Raw genomic sequence first — 22,283 nt, forward strand, 5'->3', positions numbered from 1 at the left:
TCAAATTACCTTCTTACGTGGTCCTATCGTATGACTTCTTCGTTTTTTTCTTGCTAATCCTTCGCGCAGGCACTGCCGCTTATTTTCTAATCGGCACGGGATTTACTACTGAAGACACACTTACCTAATTAATTAATTAATTAATATTTTTTAAGTTAGAAAGCCACACAATTTTTACACAACTTTTACGCGAAAAAATCAACTGTCAGTTTTTTTGTGAGCTGTACCGAACACAAGCGGCGGCCGCTTGAATTGATGCAGCATTCCGCCGCGAGATATTTGAAAAATCTTATCCGTTTGAAAAATCTTCTGTGCGAATTAAATTGCTTTTTATTAAAATTGAGTGAGAAAAATATAATAAATTCACTTTATCGCTTTAAAATTATTTATTGATTGCCTTAATTGATTTTTAGATAATTTTTGTGTTTTTTTTAAAACAATGCAAATGGCAGCGGCGTCAGAAGCGTCAGGAAAATGGCTACCAAAACTTTCTTTTTGCTCTGCTATAATTCTAATTTTTCTTTAGCATTCCAGCTAATATTTGATTTTTCCACTAAAATGATTTCCCGCAACTTCAGCAAATTTTCTTCCACAAAATTGAAGAGTTTTTTAAACGCGGAAACAAAAAATGGCGCCGAAAGAAAATCCAGCAAAAAATGACGCTATTGTGCGTCGAAAGACTGAAAACTGTGGTTTTGATGTTTAGGACTTCTTTACCGGGTTTTCCTAATAAATTTCGATTAAAAAAGACATAAGAAAATCGCTAAAATCTAAAAAAAAAAAATAGTGAAGAAAAGCAAAGACGGTACGAAAGAGACCTAAGCCGAAGATGAAACTCAGAGGCAAACACGAAACTTTTGACGAAGATTTCAAAAGAAATGGAGGGTGCTGTTAGGAAAAGGTGAGTGTTTCATTAAAATTCCCTTAAAACTCTCTGATTCTTTACTAAATCTGATCCATAAATCGACCAAGCCGTTTAGGAGAAACAAGAATTGTTCACATGTCAAAATTCAATAACTTTTTCATCTGAAATGTCTCTAAAATAAATAGATTTGGCAAAGTATCAGAGAACAAATTAAATTTGCTAATCAATCATTTTTCCTATTTGAGGGATGTAAAAGTGATTTGTTCCAATTTTAATTAATTTAGAAAAGCTAAGAATTTTATAAATGAGACTTATAGAATGCAATATGCACATTCGTGAAGTTCTTTAGTGCTATATTTAAGAATGCTTCCTTATAGTGACTTTTAGAACAATGACAGATTTATTTTGTCACTAATTTGAGCTGCAATTCGTCCTTGATGCTTATTAAGCGAGACAAGATGTTACTTATCATCACTGCTGCATTTTCAAACTCAAAATATGTACATACATAAATATACATAATATAATATATAGCTCAATACAATTAAGACACTTGAAGCATGAATAAATTAAATTCTAATTCAGAATTCATTAGAATGAAAGATTAATGCTAAAATCAGATGAAATGAAAATAAATATATGGGAAATTTTGAATTGCGGAAAGGAATCTTCTTCATAATATACAGAGAGAGAGAGCCTTGCGGGGGTGAGTTAAGAAAATTTTCCAATATTAGTTTAATAAAATAGCAATAAATTTCGCAGCAGGGTGAATTAGTTGGAAAATTTATATTTTAAGAGAACGCGCGCATTATCAACGACAATGGCACCAACAACATTCTTCAGGTGTAGAGTGGAGGGAAGTCATGAAAAAATATACAAGAGAGAGAAAGCTTTTTTTCTCTCTTGCAAATAGGTGGTTCTTTTGTAATTTATAGGGAAATTTGTGCGATTGTACCCTCTGCATGAGGCAAACATAAATTTAATACGGTAGCTTTGGTGGTCGTGGTTAATTCTGATTGGCGTTTATGTTTGACCCACGTGACTACCTGCTGAGTTCTAAACTTAGAATGACCGAGTAGAAAGATCAGCTAAGAGATTTTTTTCTCACATCGCTCCACAGAGACCAATTTCTCTCCTAGACTGTGTCATTATATGTATAGGTATGTATATATATATATTTACATGCATATTGGATGTAATAAAAAAGCAAGAAAAAAGCCCACATTAAAAATGGGGGAAATTTTTCTTGAAGAAATAATAAGTAATTAAAAAGACTAAAAGCTTGTCTTGTCGTTTAGAGCACATTTTCCCGCGTCTCACTTGGATGACGATCTATTGAGCATCCATGTGGAATATTTATATAAGTTCCTTTAGTAAAAGTGGTGAGGAAGAGAATACAATCGACAGTGTGTTATATTTTAGGATTTCTTTTTTAAATATTAATTTGCGAGCAATGTTACGTAAGTTTTTTGCAAGGAGAAAGAAAATCCGAGTATATAGTTTGAGTGGTGAGGGTATTTAAAACTCATGTGAATTTATTTCTGCACAATTATTCACTATTGAAGAATCCTTGAGAGGAAGTCACAAGGATTACACAAATGCCACTAAAAAAATGCGAGAAAAAAACCAATTTCCCAATAAAATTTGAAAATTATTCTTTTGTTCTTGAGAGGAAGCACTTCATCACATTAACTTATTACTTATCCTCTTTGATGATGGGCTATATGCTCTCTGATCTCATTGATCCATTGGAATGTGGAATGATGTGGTGGATCATTGAACAATTTTTTCTCCTCAAATACTTATTCCCTCTTTCACAGAGTTTTCTCCATGAAAATTCTCCTCATCCTTATTTTTCCCTGTCGTGACTTATGGCGGAAAAATCACTCTCAATTGGCAAACTTTTTTTTTTCATCACACTAATCAATCATTCAACATTCACTTTTATCAATGGCCACATTTCTCGGAGGATCATATTGGTTGCGCAATAAATCACATTAATTATTAAAAATCCTCTGGTACATCCAGTGGGTGAGGATTTTTTGAATTTGTTGGTGAAGAAAAAAAAGATGAGAATTTCAAAAAACTTACTAAAATTACTAAAGGCGCTTTATTGCACCAAAAATGAATTATATAAGAGGCCTTGGGCCCAGCCGAAGATAACCTAGGCGTTTTTTGATCGCGCTACTTAAAAGATCGACGTCGACTGACCACCAGGAGTCTTGCACACTAGTCCTCTATCCCACTGTTGCCTGCTGTTGGCATTGGTCCCAGATGGCCTTATGATTACCCGGGAAAAACACTTTTAGCAACGTACACAGAATACGATCATTGGCGATCACAGAATTTTGCGCAGACATTTTACAATTTTAATAGAAAATTTCTTACAAGTTGAGCAGAAAACGATTCGATAGCGAAATATCAACGATTCCTCCGTTGATGAGTATTCACGGCAATTTTTTTCTTTCATTTTGCTTCTCCTTCCCCTGAATATTAACATAAATCAATCTCTCAATACATGCAGATGATCGGTATAGATCATCAGATCAAATACATGCGGAAAGAGAGGAGGAGAAGAGCCACTTCACAAACATAAAGAGAAGCCACCACTGGTGGTGGAGTGGAGGAAGTTGAAAGATCATCACCATGACGTCTTGTGGGTGATGAGAGAAAAATGCACAATTAATTTGGGATTATTTTGTGTATTTAATTTGAATGATTGAATTATTTGCGATTGATCTGCCACTGTCCCAAAACGTATTATTTATTTTGGCAATGTGTCTCGATGGAGGCGCATGGTTACAGTGGAGACGCCAAGTTCATTAATCAGTGACGCGGAAATAATTAACATGCTACTAGTGGGTGTAACGAAAAATTCCTACATATTGTCTGCTCCGATACATTCGCGGCTACATGGCGCGATGTAGCCGCTAAAAGAAAAAGAATAAAAAAGGGGGTAAAGAAGATGCTTTACGTGTATCCACGAGATGAAATTTTGGCGTAAGGTATGCAAGGGTCGATTATTTTTGGGAATGGCCACATATTACATAATCGGGGAAGAGATGTATTGCGATTTGCGCTGAAAGTGCATTATAATTTCGGTTACAATATGGGGAGTGAGAATGGAGGACCTAAAAATCTAATAATAGTTTCTAATGGTGAGTTACACCACGTGAAATATATCGTGTATGTAAATATTAATAAGATGGGATTTGGCACTTTATGAAGCGATGTGCTTTTATATTGAAAAAGATTGTTGGAAATTATTTTTAGAAATCATCCTCAAAGAGCACCGGGAAAATATTGTTCTGCATATAATTTTAATTATGTCTCTTTTGCATTTTCTATTCCTATTTTCTTGTTTTTTTTTTCTTTCATTCAATATTCTAAACAAAAGATCTCATTTTGACTCAAATGTATCTCTTTAATAAATTATTTTGGACTTTTATTATTCATCATATTTCTTTCATTATAAGTATGCTTCAAATACTTAACGAAAAATTTAAAAGCATCTTCCTAATTTTAAATAATATAATTCGTTAAAATAAAAGCCCTAAATAAATTAGGCACTGAAACACAATTTAAAAAAAAAAGCTTTCATTCATTAAGCTCCACTTTCTTAAAATATATTACACTTTCTCTCTTGTTTATTTTTAAGTCACCTCAAGTATTAAGGGAAATATTTATGTGCACAGATTAAGCATATACACAAAACATAAATAGGGACATTGAGGAGTGAAAAAAAAATATAATAGAAGAACCCCGTAGTTTATGTGGAGTGAAATAGCGTGACATTTTGATTGATGAGAAGAATTCTAAATTATAATACAAGGAAAGAAAACCTTTGTCAAGAAACTTCTTTTTCTTCCCCGAGAATGACGATAGAGGAAAAAAATAAGAAAACTTGTGCGTAATATATACTAATCCGTGAAAACAGTACCCTGTACGCAGTGGAAAACTATACAAAAACCAGGTGGAAATCTCTGCATTGAGGTCCAACAGTGATATTTTTGCTCACAACGTAATTTTCACGCATCTTCTATTTTGCGAAAATTAAATAGAGATCACGATGAAAATAATCATGAAGGAAATTCTCACAGTGATCATGGAAATACAGCAGGGACAAATTTATATTAAATCCACTCAGAGAGACAGAGATAAAGTTAAATTTTGAAGGTTTGAACCTTGGCCCTTAGGAGAATGAAAATAAATTTTGAAGAACAATCCCAATAAATCGTCCATTTTGCCATAGTTTAGATACATACATGTTGAAATATTCTCAAAAAGACTTGGATAAAAGCCAAGGCAATAAACAGCTTGATACTATAGTGGAATATTTATTAAATTCAATAAAATGCTATATTAGTATTTAATTATGGTTAATCCTGTCCCCGGGCAAATGTGCGCCAATTTGATTTATCTAAATATGAGGGGAGTTTGGGAAAATTACAACAATTCATTTCTTATTCTGACTCGGTTTGAAATACGTGGGAGCGATGTCCTCCTCCTTTGGCAATGTCTTCTTCAAGTGCGAGGTTATAATTTTTAAAAAGAAATTCCTAGCAAAGTCGGAAATCTTTTATATAATTCAAACATATTGGTAGAAGAAGTTCTTTGTCCCACAATTTTTGGCATTTAAACATCACACAAGAGAGTCTTATAAGAAGATAGCCAGAGGATTGAGAATTTCCTATAAGAATTTATCTGTTAGTCAACCTGGCTCTTACAGGAAATTTATAGTTTTTTTTTTTAATATCCAGATTTAAATAAAAAATCTGTATTTATCCGCATATTTTGAAGTATTCAATTAATTTTAAGAAGTGCATTAAAACATTATAAACTTCATAACGAATTCATTTTTGAGACAGTCAGCAGAAAAATGCAGGAGCGGTGTAATTTGCTCAATATAATTATCCCAAATTAAACTCATTTACTCGTTTACGGAAGACATTGATAATTAAATGGTTCTATCTTGGAACATATATAGCAGGGGCATGATGATGGGATTGAGTGAGGAAATTTGTGAGTTACATGGTAGGCAATAAATGTACAAGTAAATTTTGTGATGCTTCAAAATATTTTATGCGAAAAAGCTCTGTGAAATATATTTCGAAGGGGAGATAAATAAATGAAGATGTGATGGAATGAGAAATGTGGGTGCGTTGAATGGTAAACTTTGTTCTTGACTTTTAAATTGTGAGATAATATACTATATATAAATATATTTTAGCATAAGATGCCTTCTCAAGTTGAATAGTTTAGAAAGAAAGAAAAAAAATCTATGAGTGGCGACAATGTGTAAAAATAAACTTATATTATTTCGCCGTTTGCCGAAAAGCTCAGTCGTCCAAAATCGCGAACTTATTGTCGCGTTGGACAAAATTTAACCCAAAGACATTCAATCAAGTGGAGGAAATAAAGCTGGTGGTTGGGTGAGAGAGCAACAATAAAAAAAACGGCTCTGCTCCTTGCTCCTTTCCCACCCAAGGCATGCGAATTAATTTCATAAGGAAAGCATGACAATAAAACTAGATAGTCAAGCCATCAAATTGACGATTTGCAACAAGTGTACGCGCTATTCTAAAAGCTAATGATTCCTCTTTGCCGTGGCGATATTTTTAAAATTTGCTAAAATAAAATTACCTCTGTTTAACATGAAACATTCCTATATCTGTGTGGTGGTATGTGGATGAAGAATTTCTTCTCAAAGTCTATCAAAATCACTAAGAAAAAAATTCATCCACACCATTACGACAATAATTTTGCCATCCAAATCCTTGTTCTTAACATTATTTTATTTATAGCATCTTTACGTGTACTTTTATTTGAATTTCTTCACTTATTGGTACATATTATTGGCTTTCAAGCTTTTACAAATGGATTTTCTTGGATTCTTTTTTTTAAAGAAAATTTCTCTCATGATTCACTTTCGCATGTGATTTGTTAGTCAAGCCTGTCAAGTCTCAAGCCACGAAAAAAAAATGCAAAAAAATTACATTTCGTTGGTTTATGATTATGAGAAAAGTTCTTTTTAGTTTAGGGTATGAAAATTTCTTTTATCATTAAAGGAAAAATAAAATTCAATTGAAAGCACCTTTCTTATTTTTTTTAACTAATAGTTAACACATCATTAAATTTTTATCACATCGACAATGGAAAATGCAAGAAAAGCCGCATTAGTTGTCCTTCAATTGGAGCAAGAATAAAGTGAATTTTCCTATCACGTGTTAGCAATTAACATTCAAAGTTTTTCCCCTTTATATTTTTGATGGTCCATCAACACTGCAATATGAAACGTGCTCGTATGGTGATTTAAAGCGCAGAGCGCAAAAAGAAATGGGCACATGTTTAGAGATTGTATTAAAGAATATACTTGTGTAATTCAAATAATTTTAAATTATATATATTAAATGATTGACAGTCGTTAGTATTTTTGGAAACATATCTCCGTTACAAAGTTGCTTTTGTGATGACGGCGATGGTTTTAAATACGAGTTGACTACATGTGTTTGAAGAAAAATCTATTTAGACTCACTTATTTCTTGTAATGCTTCATGTTACTGTCTTTCGTAATTCTTGTAAAATACCCCCTCGATAGAGCTACTATATAATGAGGTAGATTGCCAATAAGGCTTTGTTGGTTACATTTTATTTAATTAAATTTAGCTACAATGAATAAAGGGCAAATTCTCTAAATTATAGCAAAATTATGCTTAAATTTTACGAATATTATTAACCCTTTCGCGTCCATGTGAAACATTGAAGCATGTGCTCTTTTTATCACGATATTTATTCTGTGGATGCTTTCAGGGGGCTTTTCTCAGTCAGAACGTCTCCTTTGGCCTCTTTTGCCTGAATTTGATGCATTAGTAGCTTGGAAAAGCAATTAAATTCATTAAAACATTTGGAAAAATAAAATGTTTCACGTTTCGATCTATGACCCAAAAAACGCGCAAGGGTTAAATTATTTCGCATTTCATCATTTAACCTATACATCTTTTATATCTTATATGTTTATTTCAAGTGCAACGTCTTACTTTCACCAAAGAAATATACTTTGTAATACAAAGATTTATAAAAAAGACTCTTATTTGATACCTATAATATACCTATATAGGTAATGTATGTAGCAATATCACTTATGTATGTATGTACATTTGTGGTTTCTTATGCAGAAAATCATTTTTCATGCGTTATAAATATGTCGTAATTTCAATATATGTGTTATGTTTTACGAACCCAGAAATCAACTCTCGTTGATGGATCAATTTATCATAAAAGCATCTTCCGTACAAAAAACACTACATATATATTGAGTTCATACCTATTACGTAATAATGACATACTTGCTCCATGTACACAAAACTCGTACGAGCATCTTGAGTTGAACAACAGGTAAAAGTGGGAGAGAATTGCCCGGAGAGGAGGTATTGTAATGTTGGGCTTTGTTGATGACAAACAGTTTCATTTTGATCATCATGTTGGGTGCATTAAGTGCAAAAGGAGCTTATTTGCGTGGAATTTACATCTTTGGAGTTTTACAAGATCTCTGTGGGCATAAAAAGTTTCGGAAGAAAGTTCTTGTGAGTCTTTTGCGAACTTGTGCATTCCTTGGTACATTTTTATTGGCGATCATCTTTATTGGTCTCACATGGATTAGACCGCGTAAGAATTTTCTCTTTGTCTTTTCATTTTCTCTGCGAAAAAAAAATTATTGACAGACAGAGTGGGAAGAACACCAAGTGATTGATAGCCGGTATACTCAGAAAAATTGTTGAGTGAAAAGTGTTTTACAGTGAGGTCTCATTTTACAATCGATTTTGATTCTTTAAAACGAATTTTCTTTCACGCACTTTACGCATTAAGAGCTTTGAAAGCTCAAAAGTTTTATTAAGTTTTAACTGAAAATTCTTGTTACGTTTGTATGAGTTACCAATCGATTTCTTTTTCATTTCATTTTCTTGCTTCAAATGCAATTTAATGCGTGATTGATTGGTGGTCAGAATTTCCCATAAAATCCTGTCGACGTCCTTGCAATGTTCTGGATCTACCGATGATATGTCGCTTGCAATTCACTGTGGAGGCAATCAATTACCACAAACGGTGAGCAAAAAGCAGCACCAAATTGTGCTCATTTCCCCCCATGAAAAGCAACATTACTTTCTGTATTGCAGCGATTGCATAAGTTGCCACAGTAATCCAACAAAATTATGCCGTGAATGCGGGGAAGAAACCATTTCTATCAATCGACAATTTTCACCGCCACAGATTGAAGTATGTGAAAATGATATTGTTGTCGTGGATGTCCTTAACAATGTCCCCAATACGAGCATTAATATATTGTGGAATGGTCAGGATGAAGATCTATCGACAAGAGAGGAGGATAGAATCTTCTACAACAGCCTCACCAATAAATGTGATCATCGATATAAATTTCGAACAACCCATCCAGGATTTCACGTGTACAGTGTCCTGGCCAGAGGCAAATCTCAAGTGGATTTGAATAGTTTCCATGAAACTACGGGAAGTTTAATTGTTCGTAAATTAAATAAAATTCCACGTGGAATTGATAATGAGAAATTGATTGAAATTTTTGAACATGATCAAGAATTGAAAATCAAAACATCCCCAGAATCACAAAGTTCTGTAAATGACAGTACCCTTTTCCAAGTATTGTATTCAAATTCAACATCTAGAGTTCCCATAAATTTATCAGTAAGGGACCATAAAATATTAGTTCATTCTATAAATGGAAATTCGATAAAAAGTACAAATTTTCCACGAATTAAATTAAGAGTAAAGGATTACATTGAATTTTCGCTAATGCCTTATCTTTATTCTAAAAATACTCGCATTTTCCTCAATGTATCAACAGAAGGGTTTCCCAGAAAATTGAGCAATGAAATAGATTTTCACTTGGAAAATAGCTCAACGACATCATTTTACTTGAGATGAAATTATGCTAAAAAGTTTCCTTTGTGAACTTACATATTCCCATAAAGTAAGCAAATGCCGGGAATTTATTTAGATTCCCATTTTTAATTGTTCTCTGAATAATATTTATTTGAGTTAATCTATGAATAGTCCTTTCTCAAGCATTTTACGCACAAGAAATTTACATTAGTGCCTGGCAATGTGAGTATTCCCGCGAATTCAATCAAATAAACCAAATTACATGATTCATTCAGTACACGCATAATATAAAAGTTTAAAGAATTTATTGTGCGTGCGTGATGGTGTGGACGCATTTTTTTATTATTTCGTGCACGATTGCAAAAGGGCTAATAAAAGTCGAAGAATAAAAATTTAAGAATTGCAAAATATCTTGAAAGGGTGTGCTTTTTAATGGATTATAAAAATTATATTATGTACCTATTTATAAAACAATAAAAATCTCTGAACTACATTAGGATGAAATCTTTGATCATTAAGAAGCAATAAAGTTTAGTCTTTATGAATTAACTTTTCTTCAGAAAGCTTCAATTTTGTATTGGGGCATCAAACTCTAAAAAGAAAGTGAAGTGAAATTTAAAATAGATTTCCTAATAGAACTGCTTTTCAGGGAGTAATAAATTATTAATTATTTAAAGTACAACATTAAAACGTCTTTGAGAGTACTTTGACAATAAACCGTAACGGATTAAGCTTCATCTCACAGTTTGGTTTCTATGCAATGACTTCCTTTAGCTTTTAAATTAAATGAGAAATATTATTATTTAAAATGGCTCTTGCAATTATAATAAAATTCCTTGCAAAAAGTAATAAATATTATTTATTTGATTTTATTTATGCAATTTATGTCTATTGTAGCTTGATTGCATAAAACGTACAGACCACTGTAAAAAATAGTGGTACACTGAAGTGTCTTTATTCTCTTGGGAATTGAGAAAAGTTTCTTAATGTGATTTTGAAGCAAATTTATTTTTTGATAGACATTTTTTTTAATAGAAAAAAAATCTAGTTCTTCTAAAGATATCGAGCTTAACTTGCGAAAAGTTCAATTTAGCAAAGAGATTCAATTTGAATTCTCGCTTTCAATTTGTTGAGAATAATTTTAAACACTCAATGTTCATTTTAACATACAACTCATTTAAATAAATTTAATTATTTCGACTTTACTAAAATTATTTCAAGGTTCAACACAAATCAACTACACACCCGTTGACTTTCATATAATGTTTTATAATTGCCACATATATGTTAAGACAATATAATTTATTTTTGTCCCCTAATGAATGTCTCATTTAATTCGTGTATTATACCTACGCTACATATTATAAGAAAAAAAAACAACAAAAATAAATATTTTTCATTTTATGTGCAAAAAGCCACCAACTATCCGTATACTTATTAGGTAATCAAATACAAGTTTTTGTGAACTTTAAATGCCAATATCACATTTGCAGAAATTAATCATAAAATTCAATAAATTCAAGTGCATGAATGCACTTTCACTTTCCTCGCACAATGCATGGATCTGGGTGGGTATATATGGAGAAAGTTTTGTCTTTTTCCTCCGTGGTCAGTTATTGGATTATGTGCATTTCCGTAATGCATCAACATAATACTCACAGAGGAAAACATTTTGCGGAGAATTGTGCATTGTGAGATAAGTGGCTTTACATGAGAAGTTGTGGAAGCAATTTCAGGCGTTTATGATGCCATTGCCATTGATGATTACCGAGGTGTCAACACTTGCTCCAGCACTTGCTTTCCTCAACTCATCACACTATATCTTGTACGTAAATTACATAATAATTTATGTAGTAGTAGTTTTCTTTTAGAGGTAGAACCGGATTTAATCACACCACATATCATTTTTAATTTAATCTCCCTTTAGAAGAAGCACGAAACGAGACATCTTCACAGGTAAATAGAGACCTTTTGCAATTTCACTTTATACCAAAAAAAAAAATCCCATCAGGATTTCAATTTCCAGAGCAAACATCGCATAAAAATTCATTGAAACTGACCCATTGAAGTTCACAAAAAAAATCATCAAATGTGTGATAAATGAATTGAATGAAATTGATGTTGTACTTACAGTGTTGAGAAGATGCTATCCCTTTGCTTTTCCCAATGGACTAGGGAGGAGTGATTGAAATACTCAGTTGGGATGGCAAAAGAAGCACATTATATTGTTGTGTAAAAAACATTTTCATTGAATTGTAGCACGGGTGCCCATTCTAAACTTAAAACTCTGCTCGACGTAAGAAGGTTAGCGCGTCAAGATGATGGTGACTCTATTTGAGTGATTTGGAAATGCATTCATGTACCAGAAAGTATCCTTCACAAAGCCATAGCATCATCTTACTGCAAAATAATGTATTTTTGGCATAAATCGTTGCCATTTGGGCGCCAATTCTCACAGGTATTGCATAAAATTTGGTACATGTACTGTGAGAATTATCGCAAAATAAATACCCGGGGACTATTTAGGTAACAAAATAAATCACACATGTTGCATCAAATCAAACTACAGATGGGGATTCGCAATGAACTACACACATACCTATACGCACTATTGGAATTATGTTATTTTTTCTCTCTTTAAAGTAGCCTAATTATGCTGCGGGTACAAACTATCGACTGAATACATAATATTTTATTGAAGCATAGTTATGCTGATCGATTTAAAATAAATTGGAGCAAAATTGGAGTCATTGGAGTACAGGATGACTCATGGAAAAACGATGAAAATGTTTACGTACAAATAATTCTATTAAACTAGAGGTGGATATTAGTAATTTTTTTATTATTACATTGTTGGATAATTTATAAAAAGAATACACAGATTATTATTTGTTATATAAAAAATGACAGATCATTTTACAGATTACAAAAATATTTCTTTTTAATATACATCTAATACAATCTTTATGTGAGGCACCTTGTGAGTATATGTATGTAAATATGTAATAACATAATGTAATTAAGAAAAAAAAGAACAATTTTATTTCCTACCACATTTAGGAATTATCTTTCTTTCAATTTTTTGAGCATTAAGTAAATATTGATTTTCATGGATGTAAAAGGTACTTAGAATAGATTTTTTTATTATTATTAAAAACAGCATATGGGATGCAAAAATATTTTATCTTTTAAACAAATTTAACAAAAGAAAATATGGCAATTATTAAGGTATGGCGGAGACACACAGAAAACAAGGCGTAACTATGTGCATCACAACAGCCGAAAAGCTCCCTCGGAGCTTTTTCAATCAATTTTTACGTACATGGCAAATTAATAAATTTTACACAATTAAATTAATTTAATTGAAATTACAAGTTTCTAGTGAAATTAATAGAATTAAATTGACTTCTTTCTCTCTTAAATATAGCACAACTAATTTTCTTTTGCTGTTGCGCATTGCTTTTATAATTGAAAAGAAAAAAAAATGCTTTTTCACATTATAGAACATGGCATAGCACAGCAGAGGGGTAAGCAGACTGGTACAACAGCTCCACCGGATTTGCTTTTGCTTTTTGATTTCTCCTCAGATTCATATTGATATTTTCCAGCACCACGAGCATAACCACCCTGAAAAATGTAAATAAATATTTAATATTTGCATGCATTTGGTGGATTTTGTTGTTTATCAAATCGGTAGTTATTTGATTTTCAATAAAACCTCAATAAATATATCATTGAATTTAATTTAAATGTATTTATTCTAAATATATTATTGTGTTGCAAATGCAATCAGAATACTCAATTTATTGGCACATATTGTACATAATTGTGGAAAGTTTTGAAATTTTATCATAAGTTTTGCAAAATTGTATTAACAAAATTCCAAAGAACACCACAGGATCCCAATCTTATGATCAGGAGAGGATTGATTTAATTTTCCTTCAGAAATATTTATATTTGACTAATATTGTGACGAAAACAAGATGTAGGTATGTACGTAATTTAATTTCTAGCAGTGTAATTTGTTTTATTTTAAATCAATTTAGCTTTTAATGAATTAAATTACTTACTTGAGCTCTCCAAGCAGCACCGGACTCTTCTTTCTTGAGGAAAAGCTCTCCAGGTGGATAGTAGACAGGTGGTCCGGCAACATTCTTTGTTGGTAGCTTCTGGTCAGGTGATGCGGTTTCTACCAGAGAATCCTTAGTGAGGGTGTATGGCTTTTCGGCTATTTGAGTTTCATGATAGTGCTTCACTGTGGACTGAAATTGTAAAAAAAAAAATTGAGGTAATTAATTTTTGAAATTAGACAAAATTAAAACATTTTTTAATGATTAAACTTAATAAAGTTCTAAATTTTTATTAAAATTTCAGCTTATTAACTAGTCTTTAAACCTCATGTAAAAATAAATTTTCGATGCCTACAAAGCCATATTAAATGGGCACAGGCTATACATATGACTCAAAACTCATGTATGGTACTGTATCTTCCTCTTCTCAATGATTGTTATTCAAACTGTTTAGCCTATCGACTACATAATTAAACCTTTTAATGACTTCATGCATACTGTATGTAGTCTCATTCAAAAAGTCTCTAAAACTTTTGATTTATTATGTATGTATGTATCTAAGTAAGAAGCTTTCATACATTTTGTTGAGATAACAAATAAATCTAATATACAAAACCTTAGAAAATTGTTTACTAATGGAAAAGCTAAAAGTTTACTCACATCTCCGAATGAAGCAAGCAAGTCATCCAACCTCTTTGGAGGGGCTGTGTTGTTTGGTACATTCTCAATACCATCTGTTGGGAATGGAGCTGGCCTCACTCCATCATCCACTTCATCTGGAGGCAATCTGTGCACATTATTTGTGGTTGTTGTATGAGAACTGTATTTGTAAGTTACAGATGGGGATGATTGTACTGGCGGGTAGCCATTTAGATCTGGTGGTGGTGCATAGCCATCATGCGGGGGTGGAAAGCGCTTGTTCGTTGTCGTATTGGTTTCCTCGCGATAGTAGAACGTTGATCCCGGTTGGCCAGCTGGAGGATTTGGCTTCCATCCCGTTGGGGGTGGCTTGACCACGGATCTGGAGGTATCAGTTGTGTCGTGCTTATAGATGACGGTTTTCTCCACAGGTGGTGGGACGTATACGGGTTCCCGTGTTGGAGAGTACGTGCGTGTTTTGGTAGTCTCCAGCGTATCCTGCTGGTAGTACATTTTCTTCATTGGTGGCGACGGTGAAACAGGGCGACCTTCATTTCGCGACAGCGTCGATGTATTTTCCGTGCGTGTAACAAGTGATGTGTTAACTGATGGTGAAAGATCACGCTTTCGGCGAGTATCGTTGGTCAAGCGATTGAATGATTCATTCCTATAGACCGTGCTGTGGTTGCCGGTGATGTCGGAGTCCGGAACTTCGTAGGTGTATGTGCGTACGGTCGTGGTGACCTTTGTGCCAGGTCGTGGTAGAATATCAGATTCAACGGGTATATCATGAAGCAAAGTTCCCCCGTCCACATTGCTTATTGTTGTCACTGGGCTCTTACTCTGATTGTAGGATTTTGTAACCATAGTCCTTGATTCTTGACCCAATTTCTCAGGGACATCTAAAATATAAAAATATATATTTTTTTGTTAATTTCCCATTGACAACTTGTGGGAGTTTAAAATGATATATTTACAGGAACCATAAGACGTATCGCCATGCGACGAAGAACTCTTTTCGATCTTTGTCTCATAGTTTGATGAGCTGAACTCCTGTCGTGATGATTTCAATTTATTCGGTGTTGATGTCTCAAAATGCAATTCCCTCTGAACTGCTGGCTTTGTTTTTCCACCCCCGATGTTTCCAGATGAACTGTATGTTGTTTTAATTATTTTTGTGCTTCCAGGTATCCTAGAAATAATTTAATTTAATTATTCGACATGAAAATAAAATAATTTTCATGGAAATTTCATTTAATTAATGATTTTTTTGCGGTGAAACTTACAAGGAATCATTATCCTTGGTGCTCCTATCAAGTTTATCTATTGCAACCTCTCTCTCGTGCTTTAGATCGTCGAGTAGTGAGTCAAGTTGACTAATATTTGCTTGTGCATTGGCATTGAACGTTGGAGTTGACGATGATGTTTTGTACTCATATGATGATGTTTTGTAGACTTTTTCGGATTTCTGTAAATTCAATTTGTTTGAAAAAATCATCAAATTAATTCAAATTAAATGAGGAAAATATTCTTACTTGGCCACTGGGACTGATTGATCTTTCCCGAACAACTGTTGAGGAGTTCTGTGGTGATAAATACTGTATCTCTCTGCTGCTGGTCAAGTTGGAGCTAGCATTTTGTCCCAGAGAACTTCCAGGACGTGAAACAGATTGTTGGAGATCATCAAGAAGGTAATCTAAAAGTATTTTAAAATCATAGCTTAATAATTCTTTTTTTTTATTGAATTTTCTGATCAGAATGTTACCTAAATTGCTATCAAATTCTGCATTTGTAGGCGACAGAGGCCTTGATGGATGGAGCACCCGCACCACATTCGATGAATATTCTTGTCGCTGTTCTCTCGTTGTCATCTTTAATTATAGAATACGTGAATAATGAAAACATGACCTTATTGTTGAAATGTTGGTTATATTTTCAGGCGACACTATCACCCAATAAGTTGCCGTAAAATTATTTTCATTCACAAAAGCCCCTCAATGATGTAAAAAATGCTTTTTTATTTATGAGCATTTGACACCTACAGTGTGATATTTGGTGAGCATATAGCAATTTTGCTTTTTATGGTAAACGTGGGCCGCCTAAATGCCCTTGCGGCGCGCGGCAATGAAAATTCCACGAAAATTGCTCACAGTCTTGGAGTGTATACTAAAATGGTCAGACTTTTTTATGCTCTATCTCATTTTTCTGCAATAAAATTCGCATGTGAATTATTTCCTGAGAAGGAGGAGTGTGTGATGAAGGAAATTCAGTGGAAAATTGTGTTGCAATAAAAGAAGATTGGATGCATACAATTAAGGTGTTAGTTTATTGTAGAAAACACTTTAATATTTAAAGAGACGTTGAATTTCTCCTCAATGAGATCATCTTGTCTACCCACGCTTGGAGATCATTTTATTTTACTGAAACAAATATCATTTCTGCAGAGTGCAGTTGCATCACACAGAAACCTTCGGATAAATTCGTTTTATATGGAATTCTCAATGAAGAAACGACAAATTTTATTGTGAACTCCATTGAACTTCTGCAAAATACATAAAGCTCCCAAGAGGGGCTAATCAGTGCGTTTAATGAGCGTTAAGCTTAATTAGCTTTCAAAATAAAATATGTTCTTGTATGTAAAAATTACATTCTATTAAATCTTTATATTTTGGGAGTATGGCAGGAAGGGAAATGAGGAAATTTAAAAAGAATTAATTGTTTTTAAAGGGAAATCTTCCTTTCTACAATTTTCTTTTCGTTCAATTTTCTCTTTAAAAAATTCTGAGATGCTTTAACGGATTTAATGGGTTTTTGTTAGTCATCTCAAATTGTACACTGTCATTCAAAATTTTAGTAAAGTGCTACTAAAGTCTGTAGTATTGAAACATTTACTAAAATTTTTGAGTAATTATTACAGAAAATTTTTGATATGTTGGCTGGAATCACTAAAGTTTTTTTGTTATCTTTACTAAAATTTTTAGTTTTATACCCTAAAAACTAAACTTTAGTAGCAAAACTCAAATTCTTTACAAAATTTTCCAGTAAACACATAACTAGTAAGATTTTTCAGTGCCAATTTTAGAAATTATAAAGAAAATTTGAATTACAGTGTAAGTAATAATTTAATTTTTAAATTTTCAATTTTAAGGTATTTGAAATCATTGATACTTCTAATGGTTAACCTTTTATAATGAAAAATAAGCATAATTTTCCACCCAATAAAAAAACTGAAATAAAATTCATAAAAAGGAAAATGTGAAAATTTTCCCACATGGTTATTACAAAATGTTTTTTTTCAGGGATATGTATAATGAACATTTTAACAGATCTCATCAAGCCGTAGCTGATTGTAAACATAGTGTTGTTACGTAAAGATCAAACGCAAAGAGGTGTTTCTAATGGCGTAAAGTCCAATAAGAAAAAAATCTGAGAGAATATTTTTTTCAATGTTGTCTCTTGTTGGCCGTGAAAAAAATCTTTTGTGGGCGATACGAATGAATTTTCTACGGGAAAATGTGCATGTAATTTTGCAAAAATAGCGGCAAGATGAAAAATGTTGTAGGTTATGTGTTTAATTGGGGTGACCTGTGTGTGTATTATATGATTGTTTTATCCATTAAATATATACACACGTACAGAGGGAGGTGTCGAAGGAATATAGTGATCATAAAGTTAAAAATAAAGCTTGTGAACACACAAATTCAGACGAGAATTTTTCGCGGGAGCCGCTTTTTGAGAATAAATGTCTGGGTGAGGATTTTTGTTGGTTTTCGTACGAAATATAAGAGAGTAAATATTGCGAGATGCTGACCAAGGTTGACTACTGATTCGGGGAACGTACGAATTCGTGTGTAACTCAACTTGATCTTATATGGGAGTGCAGGTTTGAAGTTTCCTCTCCAACACACATCCACCATATGCGCAATGAAACGTCTCTAGAATACATAATCTCATCACAAATTCCTATATCCAGCCAAATGGTGGTGTTCATCTTGTGAAAAGGCATCCGAATCCATTCAATTCATGTCAAATAGCATTTGGGGCAAGTGTGTAAAATAAACATATAAATTCCCAATAGAAATTCCATTCAAGATTATTATGTACATATGCCTCGAATACATGTGCCCACCTTTTTATCTTAGAAGATAAATAAATAGTTTGGGAAGGAAATGGTACAATAATCTTCACTTCCTAAAATATATATAAATAACACACACTCCAAATGTTAACACACCACAAAACTTTAGGGCGCGGCTATTATTTGTGATGATATATAAATTAAATAATAGCAGATTATACAATTTCACTGTGAGGCCGTTTACTTGTGCCTCGGACTGCCTTACACTGTGACTTGATCGCAACTAATTTTAAAACTTAATTCGCCTGCGCTGAAGACTGCACTCGTGAGATTTTTCTCAACCCACGGACGCCAATTCGCCTCTATAATGTTGTGCGAGACCAGCACGATGGAAAGCGATTTCTAGCCGATTATATCGAATCTCACTTGTTCTCGCGGTCTCAGAATTCAGTGGATATGTCTCTGCATAATAATATGCTAATACATCTTGACTTGAGAGTGTAGCACCTTCTTTTTTTTCGTGATCAAAATTTATGCTAGGAGAGCATGACCAAATTCAGTTGATAGACCTCCAAAGAATTTTTGTGAGTGTTGTGGGCATTGTTCTTTTTTTTTTGTACATTTAATTGTGTGTGATTTTGATTGGTTTTAAATGTACAGTATAATGCCATATAGAAGAACACATAAAAGGAATAATTAAGACATTCAGGTATGGTTCATTAATTTTGAAAACTATCTGCTGAAACGCATTGTCCGATGCTACCTATATTGTCTATTCAAATTAATGATTCAATGAAGATCCACCAAATAATTAATTAATCAATACACGCACTGTTGGAGCTTATCAAACAATTATATTATTTTGGGATTGATTCTACACGGTTTAGAATAATACAGAATGTCCAACCATGGCTCTAGATTGATAAATCAAACTGAAGAAGCTTTAATGTAATGTAGAAATATGGCCATTTGGAAATCAATTGTTTTTTTTTTTTTAACTTTTAAGACGTTTTTCGATACGTTTTGTGTAGTTCTCATTTATGCATAGCATAATGTTCTTTCCCCACAGGAATATCTTTTGTATTGTTTCGATGTCTTGAACTTTGGCAAACTTTTTAGAAATGTTGGCATGAAGCATTGTCTGCGTCTCCTTATTGAATTTCATTTTCTGTGAGTTATTCTTTCAACACAAACAGTGACTTCTTGTCTGATAAAATCGTTCAGTTATATTGAGAAGAATAAGTTGAAAATATACTTTCTTTGAAAGCCAGTCATACCCGTCATTTTATATACATTACTTACTAAAAACTTCGTTTTATATACCCCTACTACCTATGTATTCACGCAATGAGAGTTGATTGAGATCATTATTTGATTTCTTTAGCAATGGTAAGTTTATTGGGATTATTAACTTTTTCAATTAAAATTTAAGTTAAAATTTTGTACCTACAATTGTTAATCCAAGGGCTAATCTAGTAGAAAAACAAGGTACATTTTTGGAATGCTTGGGGCTAATACAAATATTTACTTTTAACACAAAATAATCCCACTAGACTTTTGGACTAAAATAATTGGCGCTTGAGCCACAAAATAATAAACGAGACTTTTATCCTTACAAAGTATATTTGGCTTCAATTGTAATGTGGATAGTAAATCGTCTTCATAAGAAATATAGGGAAAACTGGGGGAACTTGGTCGCTTCTACAAAAGTTTATCGTTTTCTTTGGTCCACAGAGGCATAATCTCTGGCGATTTGGAAATTCTATCGCATGAAATAGTCCGCAACTACTGAAAAGATTAACTTGTCTGAGTTGCTAAATTCCCCCCAGGTTCCCCTAATATATATATCACATTGCAACTTTCACATATTTCCCGGAAAACTTTTCTCATTCCAAACTTTGGTGGTAATTAAGCGATCTTAAGTAATATTCGCCAAAGAATTGTTCTCGTGAACTATTAAAGGCATAAGGTGAGCATTTTCCATGGAAAAAATAAATATAATTTTCTATATGGATGAAAAGCGTAAAAATAGTCTGAATTTTTTATACATAACTTCTGCTTCTGATTATAATAGATATGTAATTTTTAGAATAAAAAGAAACATAATTGAGAACTATTTTTGTTTTAATTACAAACAAATCTCATAGGTAATAATTATAATGAATTAAAAATTACATTGAAAGTTTATTCTTGTCTGCGACAGACAAAATATATTTAAAAAAAATTCAAATATACGTTTTTGCTCCTTACTTTGTACTATAAATACTCAAATGGGATTGGATTGTAAATATTTGTATTTCTCGTACCAAGTGGAGTGGGGTATTTTTGCCATGTTGATTACCTTCCTTTTGATGACAATAACATGGTAAAAAAAAACCACCAAAAAGGGAAATTTTTCAACATTAATTTGGGGTGTGTGAGTTGGGAAAACTTTAAATTAATTAAAAAAAGTTCTTTTTTGCGTTTTTACTCTACATAAATTCTATTCTGGAAATGTGTGTGTTATATGGACTATAGTTAGATGGTTATATACATTCCGCCATGTCAGGTATTGACCCATTTCTTGATCATTCCGTGGTATATACTCGGAGAAACTCTTTGCCATGGAATTCTGTATGCAAATGGATGAGGAGCTGTTGTGATTGACACTGTTGGCGGTATGGTTACCTGCGAATGATGATGTACACTGTGAGATGACTGCGCTGCTGCTGGCAGTACCGTCACGACGCACACGCACCTGCGAATGATGATGTACACTGTGAGATGACTGCGCTGCTGCTGGCAGTACCGTCACGACGCACACGCACCTGCGAATGATGATGTACACTGTGAGATGACTGCGCTGCTGCTGGCAGTACCGTCACGACGCACACGCACCTGCGAATGATGATGTACACTGTGAGATGACTGCGCTGCTGCTGGCAGTACCGTCACGACGCACACGCACCTGCGAATGATGATGTACACTGTGAGATGACTGCGCTGCTGCTGGCAGTACCGTCACGACGCACACGCACCTGCGAATGATGATGTACACTGTGAGATGACTGCGCTGCTGCTGGCAGTACCGTCACGACGCACACGCACCTGCGAATGATGATGTACACTGTGAGATGACTGCGCTGCTGCTGGCAGTACCGTCACGACGCACACGCACCTGCGAATGATGATGTACACTGTGAGATGACTGCGCTGCTGCTGGCAGTACCGTCACGACGCACACGCACCTGCGAATGAAGGTGAATGAGAATGCTGAGGAAATACTGTACGTTCAATGTCCGGGTCGAAGCGACCGCGAGTGTAGATGCTCAGTCGGAGAATTTTCACGTGATTTCCTCTTCAGCACGTCACTTTGTTGAAAAATTGCTTAGATTTTTTCCCTTCATTCGTTTAGGTTCCACGTGGAACTTGGAAATGTTCAATTTGTTCACGCGGGAATTGAAGAAGAGTTTTTGGCGGCAATTTTTGTGGAAAAAGTAATAAACCACTGGCACTTGTTTCACACAAAATTTAATTTATTTCTCAACTTAAATTTTATTATAAATTCAACAATTTAACAATTTATTTCAGGAAATAATTCAATGTGGCAAATGAGCCGTACAAGTTACGTAATAGTTGAGAGCAAAGTGATAGTTGAGTAGAAAGTGAGTCCCGTTTCGGTACCGACCACTATTTATAAGCTGGCGCTGGGGAGCCGTGGCGGGCGTTGATTGGACAG

At 33.6% G+C, this 22,283-nt stretch overlaps 5 protein-coding genes across 14 annotated transcripts in view; 2 read left to right on the forward strand and 3 right to left on the reverse strand.

The window, feature by feature from the left end:
• Positions 1-12,036, reverse strand: part of LOC129786413 (calcium-transporting ATPase sarcoplasmic/endoplasmic reticulum type) — a 642,650-nt gene extending 630,614 nt beyond the window's left edge. For 3 of the 9 annotated variants that reach the window (XR_008750119.1, XM_055821432.1, XM_055821424.1), the window contains exon 1: positions 2,957-3,142. The gene's annotated coding sequence lies outside the window, so the exon portion shown is untranslated. Of the gene's footprint in view, positions 1-9; positions 230-2,956; positions 3,162-11,909 lie in introns of those variants that run through there. The other 6 variants (XM_055821430.1, XM_055821425.1, XM_055821429.1 and 3 more) reach the window with 5 other exon arrangements.
• Positions 1-22,283, reverse strand: part of LOC129786498 (3'(2'),5'-bisphosphate nucleotidase 1) — a 1,077,868-nt gene that overhangs the window by 604,767 nt on the left and 450,818 nt on the right. The window lies entirely within an intron of this gene.
• Positions 8,074-11,496, forward strand: LOC129786489 (uncharacterized). The gene is made up of 3 exons (XM_055821571.1): positions 8,074-8,530; positions 8,869-8,968; positions 9,040-11,496. Exons 1-3 carry the CDS (start codon positions 8,317-8,319, stop codon positions 9,818-9,820), a joined length of 1,095 nt encoding a protein of 364 aa, XP_055677546.1. The 5' UTR covers positions 8,074-8,316; the 3' UTR covers positions 9,821-11,496.
• Positions 12,602-22,191, reverse strand: LOC129786447 (uncharacterized). 2 transcript variants are annotated; one of them, XM_055821486.1, is made up of 8 exons: positions 21,233-22,191; positions 16,253-16,358; positions 16,023-16,183; positions 15,774-15,955; positions 15,465-15,679; positions 14,509-15,389; positions 13,849-14,040; positions 12,602-13,405 (listed from the first exon to the last, which is right to left on the reverse strand). In XM_055821486.1, exons 2-8 carry the CDS (start codon positions 16,356-16,358, stop codon positions 13,271-13,273), a joined length of 1,872 nt encoding a protein of 623 aa, XP_055677461.1. In that variant the 5' UTR covers positions 21,233-22,191; the 3' UTR covers positions 12,602-13,270. The 2 variants fall into 2 exon arrangements, with proteins under 2 accessions (XP_055677461.1, XP_055677462.1); XM_055821487.1 differs by lacking the exon at positions 21,233-22,191 and adding an exon at positions 18,617-18,890.
• The window catches only part of LOC129786463 (insulin-like growth factor-binding protein complex acid labile subunit), a 454,087-nt gene continuing 450,818 nt past the window's right edge, over positions 19,015-22,283 (forward strand). The window contains exon 1 of the transcript XR_008750130.1: positions 19,015-19,274. The gene's annotated coding sequence lies outside the window, so the exon portion shown is untranslated. The remainder of the gene's footprint in view (positions 19,275-22,283) is intronic.

Source organism: Lutzomyia longipalpis, chromosome 1, assembly GCF_024334085.1.
Source record: "Lutzomyia longipalpis isolate SR_M1_2022 chromosome 1, ASM2433408v1".
Lineage (NCBI taxonomy): Eukaryota > Metazoa > Arthropoda > Insecta > Diptera > Psychodidae > Lutzomyia > Lutzomyia longipalpis.